The 12,997-nt window shown below is 42.1% G+C and overlaps 1 protein-coding gene across 3 annotated transcripts in view; it reads right to left on the bottom strand.

Moving 5' to 3' along the window:
- Nucleotides 1-12,997, bottom strand: part of LOC105686992 (latrophilin-like protein LAT-2) — a 53,593-nt gene that overhangs the window by 37,925 nt on the left and 2,671 nt on the right. The window contains exons 1-2 of one of the 3 annotated variants that reach the window (XM_048656360.1): nt 12,053-12,781; nt 7,642-7,845 (exon numbers count right to left, since the gene is read on the bottom strand). In XM_048656360.1, coding sequence (XP_048512317.1) covers nt 7,642-7,817 — 176 coding nt within the window. In that variant the 5' untranslated portion in view covers nt 7,818-7,845; nt 12,053-12,781. Of the gene's footprint in view, nt 1-7,641; nt 7,846-10,063; nt 11,317-12,052; nt 12,782-12,997 lie in introns of those variants that run through there. The other 2 variants (XM_012402291.3, XM_048656373.1) reach the window with 2 other exon arrangements.

Genomic DNA, 12,997 nt, shown 5'->3' with positions numbered 1-12,997 from the left:
GTTTTATTTTTCGATAAAACTTTGACACGCTACTCGTAATTCCCATTATCATCATCCGCAGGGGCGTGACCCACATAACAGCAACAACGACAATAATAATGATTACGAATACAACAATAAAAAGTCACTAAAAACTGCACCGAGTTTTTTCCGCGATTCTTTCAACTTTGATGATTCGTTTCACGGTGTAGCTTGTTTTCAGAAGTTTTAAGCTCCCGAAATTCATTCGAAAGTTTCGAGTGAAACGCGAGGAGATAATAATCCGACGATTCATTATTGTTTTTTACCCAGTGGAAGGAACATTATAAAAATGCGTGGGTATATCGAGTCCGGATCAATTGATGAAAATTAGTTAATCGGGAGATCACGTGTCTCCGTCACGCGATGATAGGTGAAGAAAATAAATTTGAAAATTTGAAAAAAAAAGGAGGAAAAATAAGAGGAACGTTGGCGCTACGCCGACGACGAGTTTTGAATTATATAATTCAATGAGGACGTTTTCGGTCGCACGCTAATCGATTTCCCGTGGTGGGGGGTGAAGGTAAAGAGGAGGGTGAAAACAGGATCGTCCGCCGTGGTCTCTCAGTGAGTAACAATAGACTACGAGGCATTTAATCGCGAAAAGGTTCTGACCCGGTATAATAAACCGAGTAACAAATTCGATCCTTTTCTTGTTTTTCTTTTTTCGCTATTCATACGATATATCGTTGTATTGACCTTTCCTTTATAGGTCACACGCTTCTATTTTTTATTTCATTCTTTTTTTTTATCACACCGTTCTTTTACGATAAAATTATCATCGTTAATATTACAGGTATAATAAATGCCTGTACTATTGTACACGTATAATAATACCTATATGTCGTATCCACCCGCATGATTATTATTTTTTTCGTTTACTCTCCTTTTCGGATGATTTCTTTTTTTGTTTTTTTTCTTTACTGCGTCGTTTGCATGCGGGGCGCGATAAGGTAAAAAAAAAAGAAGTTGAATCAAAGAATTCGTCAGAAAAAAACGCAAAAACGCGGTCTTTCGCTTCACTCAAATCTTCGTAAAAGAGATAGAATTATAGATAAAAGAAAAGAAGAAATTATCGAAACGAAGAATCCGTTTTTACTTTCCTCTGTCATTTATTCGTTTTTATTTTGTCTTCTTTTTCTTTACTCCGACAGAATTTATCTGTCTCCCGCTGCCTACTCGATTATATATGAACTTTTATACGTTTCAGACGAGAAACTGGATGAGAAATGATGTAAAAAATTTTCTCAAAAAAAAAAAACCGTCAAAAGTTGAATAACTAATAATGGATACGCAGGTATACACGCTTTGAACTATGAGTCCAATTTATCTTTTTCGTTCGTACTTTTTATCTTCTTATTTATTAATTCCCCTTGTCGAAGGTTGTTTTAAAAATAGTCGGCGGGGGCGTGAAATTTCTCTTCGCAAAACTAGACCCGAGCCAGAAGTTTTCCGAACAATTTCTCTCTCGTTCGTTTATTCATTTTTATCCGTTTTTTTCTCTTTCCTATTCACTCAACGAATTCATCACCCCGTCTCTCACGCGTTAATCCGACGAAGTGTGTGCGAAAAATTTTTCGAATGAAATTTCATTCCTAGCCGCGAAAGTGGGATTTTCGTAATTTCGATCACTTTGAAATGCAGATCCCATACGTGTGTAATCGGGGATGAAATACTTTTTTCGTCCGCGCACCGTGGAAAGGGGGGAACGTGAATTGGCTGATTATCCGTCGAACGTGTTAACCTGGCCTATGTTCCCCACGTGCACGGCTACAACTTCGTAATAATCGTGGGATAGATTGAACGTTGTAAGTGCGTGCGGCGAAGATTGTCACGCGAATCACGATTACGTCATAGTCGCAATGCGGCCAACTCCTTCTTGATTGCGTCACAGCTGCTAGTACTAGACCGGAGAAATTTCAAACACTGTGTACGTACATACGTATCGGGTCTATGTGTAAATATATGTATTATGTACGTACGTACATGTACATGCCTACACGGGTGGTACATGCCTAGGTGTCTTATGGGTGAAATTACGTGGAACTACGACGTGTAGGTATCGCCCGCCAGAGCCTATTTCGGAATACTAGGTATAGTCCTCGGGGATATCTTTGAAATGACTAGCCTTAATTATTATCGCCGATAGATATACATATAACGTCGGTATACCCTACGAACCCACGTACCACTGAATCATTTCGTCATTGCGATCGAATCGACGCTATCGCAACGATCGTATCGATGAGGTATTATATGCCTATTCGTAAAACGTCGATCGAATTAAGTCCGCATCGATTGGAATGTTCGCAAATTGTTCACCGCGCTGAAAGGTTCTTGGTTATTTTTTTTTCTTCTCTTTTTCATCCAACGATTTTTCAAACAATAATTCGAGGTTTGAGCGGACATTTTTGAAGAAAAAAAACAAAGATCTCGACACCGCGCTTATTATCTACAATGGTCGCTAATTAACGAATTTCATTCGATTGATTTTTACAAAACGAGAGAAGGAAAAGAATCCGGAGAGAAAGAGAGAGGAGGAAAGTTTTTACCGGGTGAAGAAAAATGGTAATACGTTATCTTTTCCTTTTTTCAGCTTTTTTCAGTTTTTTTTCTCATTGGTTGCGGGGTATGTATATCTATGCAACGTGGGTGATAAAAGAACTACTACGTATAGTTGCAGCGGAGAACGAAATGAAGTTGCGGGGGGTTATAGTAAAGATATATACACGCGGGGGGGCTATTCGTTTTGCGGAGAGATATTTTACTTTTCTTTTTCTTTCTTTCTAGACATTTTTCTCAACTGGCAGTGACGGTTGAAATAAGAAGAGAAAGAATAATAATGATGCTAATAATGGTGGAAAAAAAAACAAATATAAAAAAAAAAAACAAAAAAATATATATACGTGTTTTCACGGTGGTTGAACACCCCCGCTGGGTAGGTAATGCAGCACGCTTTTTTATTTATCTCCGACTACCTATAAAACTTGGAGTTTATTTTTTGCACTGGTACTGTACATAATATAGAGAAGAAGAAAAAAAAAAAAAAGAAATAATCATTCACCCCGCTATTCGAAATAAATAAACTTTCACTGCTATTGGCTTTGAGAATTTTTTTTCAGAAAAACTCAACGAGTTCGAAAACAAAGAAGAAGAAAAAATTGAGAATAAATAAATACATGCGAATACTCAGTTCAATTTTCGCTTAATTGTTGCGCGGATATTTTCTGAAATAATGATCATTATAGTTTCGCGCGATTAATAATTCCGGTTAGAGAGGACAACGTATCGCCCAACGTATCGCATAGGTGGAAACGTAATAGCTGGGAGATATCGACCTTGTCAGTCTTTAATATTCCATGGACCTCCCACGCAAGTCTATTTCGAAACTTTGGTGCTTACGATACTTTATGCATAAGTTGTTACATGTAACATATATCGCACACCCTTTTTCGTTAATATTTTATCATATATCCAACGGTGGTGCTGATGTTGCTGCTCATGTTTGTACGTACACGTTGTTTTCGTGCCCATGGGAATCGCGAATCTAATAATATTCCACACATTATAACGTACGTGGAATCCGAGGGATTTTATTTCCTCTTCTTCGTCGATTTGTTACGTTCCGTCGAAATTCCGTTGCAACAACCGTTAGTCGCATTTCAATTTCGCCGGGCGAACGTTATTCTTCAAAAAATAAATCAACGAAAATCACACATCCCCCCCCCCCCCCCCCCCCCACACGAAATAGACAGGCGTTCTGATTTAATACGCGGTATAAATCTTTCGGGATTATACGATTTTAGATTAACTCATTTTCTACTGCGTTCCGAGACAGTGAGAGAAAAAGTAGAAGAATAATAAATTGGAAATTGGAAATTTTAATCGGGCCAAATTCGACGCTTCCATTCGACGCTTTCCATCGCCTCGTAACGTTGACGTATCGCCGAATTTCGCTCGCTCGCGAGCAAACTGCGCAGCCAACGTTATAAAATTAGACGTAGGTTAATCCGTGAGAGGCGTACACACACTCGTTCGATGCTGAATAAATCATCGGAGCTTAACAACGACGTCTCCGAGGACACGCGATTGAACGACGTAAAATCGCCGCTGACGTTTGCCCCGTTCGCTTTCCACCCTCGGCTCGTATTATTATTCGCTAATACTAATTGTGAAATACTCCTCGCCGTATAGCCGGCTTCTCATTGTCGTCAAAAATAGCAGAGGGGGGGGGATTTCAACGCGTGGTACGCGGTTAAGAAAATTCAAACAGAAACGAGCGGCAGCGCGGAGCAAGAAGAGACCACAATGGCGGCGCACGAGGGGTACATCTCCTTTGAGTTCTCGTACAAAACGCGATGCGGTATCGCGTACATACCTCTGCACGATTATAATTGCAATTAACGTGGTACATTTTTTAATTACGGACCATTAAAAATATCAATGACGCAACGTGGACGGGGTCAGAAGTAAACGCCGACCCCCATCCCCCACCTCCACCCCCGCTCGTTATACTTCGCAGCGTGCAACTTCCATTCCGAATCGTTCGGACGATTTGATCGTGGTTCGAGATTTTTTCTCCGTTTCCTCTTTTCACGAGGGTAATGAAACGGGAAGGGAAAGAAAAAAAAAAGAGGGAATTCGGTGCAGCCGCGAGAGAGGAAAAGGCGAAACTCAGGACGTTACGCGTGCACATCCGCGTATGTATCGACTTTGAAACTCCCGAATAGAAATTTAGCCCGAGTATACGTTACGAAGCAACGTCAATTTGCTTACGAGGCAACAGACCTCGGCGTTTCTGCTGTTGCTTCTACCCACCCCGTCATAAATCACCTTATACCGGACTAAAGTTTCCCGGACTATGTGATTTATGTTTCAAGCCCGCTCTGTAACGCGTAACCCTGTACCGTGCATTGTGCGGTACTACACAGGTATACGTATTCGTATCCGCGTACACATCGTTCGCATTATCACCGAAAATCATGTTCGAATGAAATATTCGGATACTGCAGCGCCCCTTTGTCGGGCGTAATAAAGTCGACGGAAGCCGGGCTACGAAACGAAACGAGAAGAACGAATAAAAAACGGAGGACGGAAAACAGACCCGAGATTACGGAAGGAAACCACATGGTACCGCGTCAATGACGATAGCATACTTTTTCATTTCCCGCCAATTTCCGCATAGGGGTTCTCTGCGGTATCGAGCCCTTCGCCGCGGTCCTCGCGGCGATGTGAAAAAAAAAAAAAACAAACAAACAGAGCGCGAATAGGAGGAGAAAAAAAGAGGGTAGAAGAGAAATCGAGAATCGGCGGACTTGAGGTCTAGGGTACGCTGCAAGTCCGCGAGCTTCGTGTCACTGGAACAAAACGAACCCTCCGCGTCGCGTCGTCGAAACTTTTGGCTCTACCCACCCTTGAATTTTCGCCACTCCATGGCGGAGAACGCGCGATCTAACGTCGCTTAACCAACAGATTCCAACTTTGTTCCGGCTCCCGTACGAATGTTAGACGTTTTCGATATCCCACAGAAAGATCGGTTGTACACACGCGTAATGGAAAATTCCGTTACAAGTCGACAATATGTTCGTCGATGAGTAGTCGATGCGGATCTCGGAATTTCGTTCGAACGAAATTCTGATTGTCAGTCTCCCTTTTCCCTGCTTGGAATACACATTTTCGCACCGCGCGGGGGCCGAGGCCGCCACTACTTGGCGTGCGCGAACCACGGAGTCCGCAGCAGTGGTACGGAGAATTTGATACCCCCTGAGATTAACATAAATTTACATTTCAACGGACAAGGTCTTGGCCGCCACGACCGATAAAAGTCACGGTCTGTACGGCGCCCCGTTTATTCTTATTATTTTCAAAGGAATAATCGCCGACGATTCCGCAACTCGAACGCCAGAAGGACGTACCACCCTCGGACTCGACGACGAAAATCACGAGCGAATTTCTCGCCGATTCAATCGGACCGGAATATCGTCAGTTTTCCGAGCAGAGATCAACCCGTTGTTTTACTCGTCATCTCGTTTCTCGTTCCTAATGGTTTTTTTTTTCTTTCTTTCCTTCCTTTTTTTTTCTCATTTCTTTCTTTCGATTCCTGCGCTTCGCTGGGGAAATACGTGACCCGGTGATCGGGTTGCGAGCAAACCGCTCGGTTGGTACGAATCGGAAAGAGGCGGAGGATGGGGAAGTAGGAGGAGGAGGAGGAAGAGGAAGAAGAGGTAAGGTTGAAAGCGCTTTTGAGAGGAACGGCCGGGTCTTGAGCCAAAATTCGAAAGCTTCCCTCGTCTTTAGCGAAGAACAAACGAGGGCGAGATTCCTACGTGACGTGATCGTGAAAGTGACGTAATACCAGCCGCCGCCGGTACGAATCGGTGCGGTGGGGGAAAAAATCTCGTCCCCATTTCATTACGCTTTTCACGCTACCCCGGATTCTATGTACGTACAGTGCAGGTGTGCGCAGCGTGTACCCGATACCCGCACGAATACCTCGGCGAAGAAGAAGACTCGAAGGACGTCCGATGGAAAATGAAACGTAAGAATGAGAACGAGACGGAGGGAAAATGGGGAGAAGAAAAAAATTCATACAATCGGAATCTGAGAGGAAAGAGAAAAAAAATTAATCCACGGCAAATGTGTATGATGACGGAACACCGGGGTGGAAATTATAAGTAGCTGCGTGCGCACTGAGGGAAAATTTTATTACTACCATAACTTTCCTAGCATTGTTTCGAGTTTGTTGTAACGAAGGAAAAATAAATAAAACAGACATTCAACAACGATGATAACTTTGCTGCATAGTTTCTAGATTCGGGAACGAGAAAACAAGGGAATTTCTTAGTTTGTCAAACTCGAAGAAAAAAAAACGAGAAAGAAAAACAAATAGTGGCGCATGTTAACTGTGATGCACAACGGTACGTCCGACTATCATTTTGGATGAAAAAATTGATTTTCACCCGCGAGCCGATTGAAATATCAGCGATTTTTACGGGTACAAGTATACATTAGATAAAAGGAGGAAAGAAAAAAACGAAATACTTCCCTTCAAATTTTTCTTTCCTCGTTGATCTTCATAAGTGCAAACTTAGCTTTCTCGGGGATTTATTTTCCAGTATCAGCTCCGTTCCCCAATATTCCAGAGAGCAAAGTTTCCGCATGCTTTTCAAAACGGAGAGAGAAAAAAAAAAAAAAAAAAAAAAAAAACTTAAAACATATACGTACAGTTAGTTTTTTTCTTCTTCAAACTTTCGTACGACTCGCCGAACTCGATCGGTAGGAACGCCGTTTCCACGAGTGAAACGAACGACGAGGAAAAAAAATGTACAAATCGGCCGGGGTCAGGGGGCCAGGTTACATTTGGCACGAAATGCCCTATTACACCACACAGTTCCACGCGGTATCTGCGTTCATAAGCGGTGTACATTGTTCGGCGTGGCTATATTCTCGAAAATCGTCGTGTCATTTGTCGGAACGTCGTTTCGCCGCAGAGTTTGCATCGCGGCACACTAGGAGTGCGAGGACAGGGAAAACAATCGGGACAGACAACGTGGTCAGGTGCAGGTGATGTGCACCGCGAGCGCATCTGCACCTGCATAGGATTAGCACCTCTCTCTCTCTCACCTGTAAGTGATGAAGGCGAACACCAGTGCCACCAAGGAAAGACTCCCTCCTAGGACGACGATCAAACTGACGGCGCCATCTTGGTCCAGGGCGGCACCGATCCCTGGGGATATTCCACCGGCCAGACCCTTGGCCTGTGGGAATCCATGGATCACCCCCGTGTAAAGAGTCTCCATTATGGGGAAATTATCTTCGAGCGTTCATCTGAAATTTTACGACAGGAACAATGAAGACGAGAAGGCGAGGGATCGTATCCGTCGGAGTATCGGTACACGGGATACGAGTCGAACATTTTTTTTTGTTTTGTTTGTTTTTTTGATTTCTTTTCAAATTGAGCCGATTCGATATGCTCGGAGAATTCATCGTGGCGTGCGCGAATCGCCGAGCCGCCTTTTTCGCGTCCTTTGATAGCGATGAGAGGGATAACAGAACGAAATATTGGCGGAATTATGTGTATAGAAAGTCGGGGGTATTGTTAAAAGGCCTATTATTAGAGGTTCTTTGTTCGATTTGCGATATTACAGGGCAAAGATTACGGTGTACGACGTATAGGTGTGCCTATAGATGTACCCCATCGCGTAAAGATTCGAGGAGTTATCAGAGTCCGTTCGCTTTTCTTCCAACAGCGTCGCGTGAAAAGGTCAAAAGTAACGTCGAATTGTTCGAAAAGTCATCGGGATCATGCGTCCATTTGTATCGGAAACGAAGCGTTGCGGTGTTATCGAAAAATTTTCCGCTTCGAAGCGATAATTAATTGACACGGTTTACCAGGAGTTGAAATTACCCGGATAAGAGAGAAAACAAGAAGCGAAAAGTCAGTGCTGCGGGGAAGAGATGATTCGCGGAAGTGTGGAGTGGAAAAATAAAATAAAATAAAATAAAAAAACTTCTCGAACTTTGACTAGGCAAGGAATTTTTTTCTCACTCTTTGCTCTCCTCTTTCAACTTTCGTATGAAATATGGGTATATTGTATATGTGTATAATGTATGATATTATACGGTACAGATACGAGAGGAATGCACATATTTTCTCACGTGGTACACTTCCGGAGAACGTGTTTATATGTTACTCTTTCTTTTTCAGATACCATGCACACCGTAACGATGATGCACCCCAGTTTTTTTTTTTTTTCGCTCTTTTTTTCGTCTATTTCATTATTTCGACGTATTTTTTCTTCATGGAACTCTCTTCGTTTCTTTTTACGTTCGTTTTGTTTTTTCTGTTCTTGACTATTTTTTTTTTTTGCTTCTGTTTCACAAATTAGCTCGGGTGCCGTTTAATTAAAGCAAAAGTTAATGCAAGAGTTCAACAGTTATAATTTCCTGAAATACCAAATATAGTAGCTATGTATATAGAACGTTATGTACATAATGTAAATGTATAATATACGTAAACTTTAGTAATATCTCTTTCACGGGCATGCAGCGGCAGCAGCAGCAGCAGCGAAGAAATTTCCGAATTGAATATATTTTCTTTTTGATTTTTATTTATTTTTGTTTGTCGAATCATCTGCGCGAGAGGAGATTTGAACGCGTGCGTGTACGAATGAATAATCGCTCGTTGATATTATCAGATATTCGAAAAAAAAACAAAAAGTGAATAAAACGAATAAACAGAACGAAATAAAAATCTCACTCTACCATGGGCCGCAAAATGACGCGACGGTATTTCAAATCGTTCGCTGATGGGCCAAATTCGACTCCGACGATCGCCCCAGAATTGCTCTCAGGCGGAAAGTTTAGATTCGATTTCCATTGAGAGCCGGACAATTCTGGCTACTGCTGGCGATCCGAAATTCAATTCTAATCTCTCGGGGGGGGTGGTGGAGATTTCACGACGGGGGAAAGAGTTTGAATTTTACCTCGTATAAAATCTTCCGATCGACGAACGAAACGATAAAAATTTTTCCACTTTTCGCCGATGAAAAATTTTCGAACGTACGCAATAATGATTACCCTCCGCAGATTCGTCGCCCAAATTATTCTTTCTCCCTTGTCGTTGGACCGTCGCGCGTTACACCCGTTATACTTGGATATTGTGCAGCTCGTAACGACCGTTTAATTTTTTTTTTTTTTTTTCCCGTTCAATTTTCTCGCTGCATAATTTTGCAAAGAATGGGAAGGAATATTAAATTTTCAATCTCGAATCGTTCCAAAGCGAATATTAATATTGGGTATATGCCACCGGTTGCCGGGGGTACAGTATATCCATATTACAGAAATATGCCGCGCTTGCATATATGCAAATTGCATACAGCGCACGAAATCTCGACTGGCGGAATTGAGACTCAACATTTTTCATTTCTGTCTTTCCAACGAGCTTATCGAAGAAAAGACGAACGATAGAAATTTTATCCGAGGAATCTCATTAGTTCGGCGGTGCAATCGTTTACAAATTTGAAATAACGGTAAATTGGCTTACCGTGCATGTGATGAGTAGAACAGGTGATGTAAGAGCCGACCGCGATTGATGAAAAAAAAATAAAAAATGGTGGACAAACGAATGAATAAGAATCGTAGGAAGTGCGAATCGTTTTTACTATTCTTTTTCAATCTCCTTATCGATAACTATCCCGGTAGCGAGCGGTCGTTTCGCAATATAATCAGCTAATATACCTGGACTCGAAGTTTACCCACCAAAAGTACTTGATAAGTACTTAATAAAGCTCATAAAAGACTTTCGGAACAAATTATATTTCTCAACCCCCCCACAGTAGCAATTAATTTTCAACACCGGCGAAATTTGTCGGACGTTGCAATTTTAAATATTAGTTCAAAAAACACCCTCCGATTAATCTCGTTTCTTTTCTCTCTCTTTTTTGTCCCCTTTTTCTTCTTAGGCGTATACTTTTCTCAAAGTGAAAAATTTTACCCGATATCGCCGTTACGTTTCTGAACCCAGAAAAAAAAAAAAAACACTTTTCTTTCGATTTTTCTTTTTTTCTTTTTATTTTTTCAAATTGAGATACTTTTCGAAGTTTTTCAATATATATACATGTATAGCGTGGGCACGTCACGTGGGCGGGTGTCGAAGGGATGTCGTTAAAAACATAAAATGAGAAAGGAAAATAGAGAAAAAAGAAAAATTTCTACACAGTTTTAAGTACTGAAAAAAAACTTTTGGAAAAATCGTTCATGCGCCGCGAAAAATTGTTTCGACCCTCTTTCGGCTGGCTTTCAAATTTCTCAAACCCTATCTCGACTTTGTTTTTTTTGATCCTTGATCTTTGATATCTTTTTTTTTTGTTTTTTTATTATTCGAATTGGATGAAAATTGATGATTTCTCGTCGGACGAATGGGCTTCGAATGACGATTGGATAAAATTCTGTCAATGAGATAAGAAATGTGTATTTCGAATCGCAAGAAACCCGCGGAGTATCGGCGGTTCCGTTTGACGTGCGGCGCGCAACTGAAGTCTGTATATCGCGTTTTCCCCCGTAAACTTCGTCTGCGCATGTTCATTCGGAAATGGAAAGACGTATGGACGAACGGACATGCCGATGTGCCCGGTATGTACGTACGTACCTACATGATCCATGTACTCCGTATGTACAACAATGCAACTTGGCAGACGTTTCCTTTCCTTTTTATTCCCATATAATTTTGGCGCGCGAAATGAACGCGAAATGCAACGTACCGCACGCATACCCGTGTCTCTCGACAATGAGAGCTTTCTTTCGTTTTTCATTGTACAGAAAAAAAGAAGAGTAGGTAACAAATGAAACGCAGGAGATTAAAAGGGATGACCCGACCTTGAAAAGATGTTCGATGCGGAAGTGCGATGGTCACGTACACCGTCATCTTTCCTGTTTCGGGAATTTTTTAGAGTCGTACGTTAGCGAAAAATGTCGTACATTGATGTTTACTCGGCTTTTATCTTTTACGCTCTCCGCGTCTCGTTAGAAAAGTTGCTAGAAATTTTTCCAGTTTATACGAGAAGATATTTTCTAAAATTCCTGAACGCTTTATACACACCTATACATTGTCAAAATATATATCAGGGAGGAGAAAATGGCGCCGGTTTGGGTATACGCTAAACGATGAGATGAAATTCTCACATCCCGTTTATCATGGAAAATATTCCCACAGATCTCTCTCTACCGTATACCTATATATGTATACGTATACTCCGTGTTCAGCGAGTACCTCGTAACCCTTGCAGCAGCGTGACGTTGTTTACATACATACCTATATCCTACTTTGACCGAATACATCGAATGAAAAGATTTTAGCGAAATTTTCGTCTGGGCGTCCAGTTTTCTTATTGACGTGATCGAGATCAGCTAGGTTGCCCGCGTGGTTTTTAATTTTACCAAGAATTACAAGATATCGTCCAGATCTGGGGATGATCCGTCCGCGAATTTCAAGTGGATTCCGAGGTGATGTTTTCCGGAGGTATATAATACGTACGCATTTGTTTTACCCAGGGCGGATCAGAGGCGGACATCTTTTGATCGTATCCAGGGCGGACGTTACAGGCGCCGAGAAGGGACTCTACGGTACGTAAACAGAGCCGCCGATCGCTCCGGGGTTCCGCGAAGACGGCTGTGCTCCTGACCGCTGGACGACCCTCAAAATTTCACGAGGTTCAAACATCCGTAAAGCTGTATTAGTTGAAAATTATATTCAATCTCTGTCGCGGGCAATTTCTCCTGTATACAGATTTTCATTTTCTATCCCTCGGAATTCCCCGAGGGATATTTCACCTAAATAATCCTCCGCACCTACCTCAGCTATTCCTTTGAAACAAGATAGCGGAATTGATCCGTGGCGCTCAGAATCCTGATTTTCTACGGGCCCCCGACACCGCCGAGATCGGACCGCGACGCGTGAAAATTTTAATCACCGGATAATTGTAGATCGTGTCTGAAATCGACACGCTCCGTGGCCGTGTAATTTCGGAAACGGCCTCGAATTTCACTTTTCCATCAACGAGACGCGGCCGTCAACATCCGTTGGCTTCCTCTGGAGCCGATTTCGTCCGGGTAACCACCGGCCGCCGTGAGTTTGACAATTTCGAACGAGGCCTTCCAAAGCGCGCGAGGTTAGAGGAGATTCGTTTTTCGTTCCAGCGCTTCCGGTGCGCTCAGAGATTTTCGGAATTCTTTCAACGAATTCGGTTTTCGTATAAATTCGCCCGTATACCACACATGGGGGACAATGGATATCCCCTTAGAACCTCGAAGAACGGACAGACCACCGTCAAACGTCTCAATTCCGATGAATCGAGCGCACATTTTATCCGAGAAAAGTAATCGTTTTTTAATGTTTTCGCAAAGCACATCGGAAAGGAATAAAGAATAATTCTCTCTCTGTTTGTTACGCAAAAGTCTTGTCGCAATAAAAATTCCCACA

Source organism: Athalia rosae, chromosome 1 (assembly GCF_917208135.1).
Source record: "Athalia rosae chromosome 1, iyAthRosa1.1, whole genome shotgun sequence".
NCBI lineage: Eukaryota > Metazoa > Arthropoda > Insecta > Hymenoptera > Athaliidae > Athalia > Athalia rosae.
Note: the sequence above shows the minus strand (reverse complement) of the source record. Positions and strands in the feature narration are given on the sequence as shown.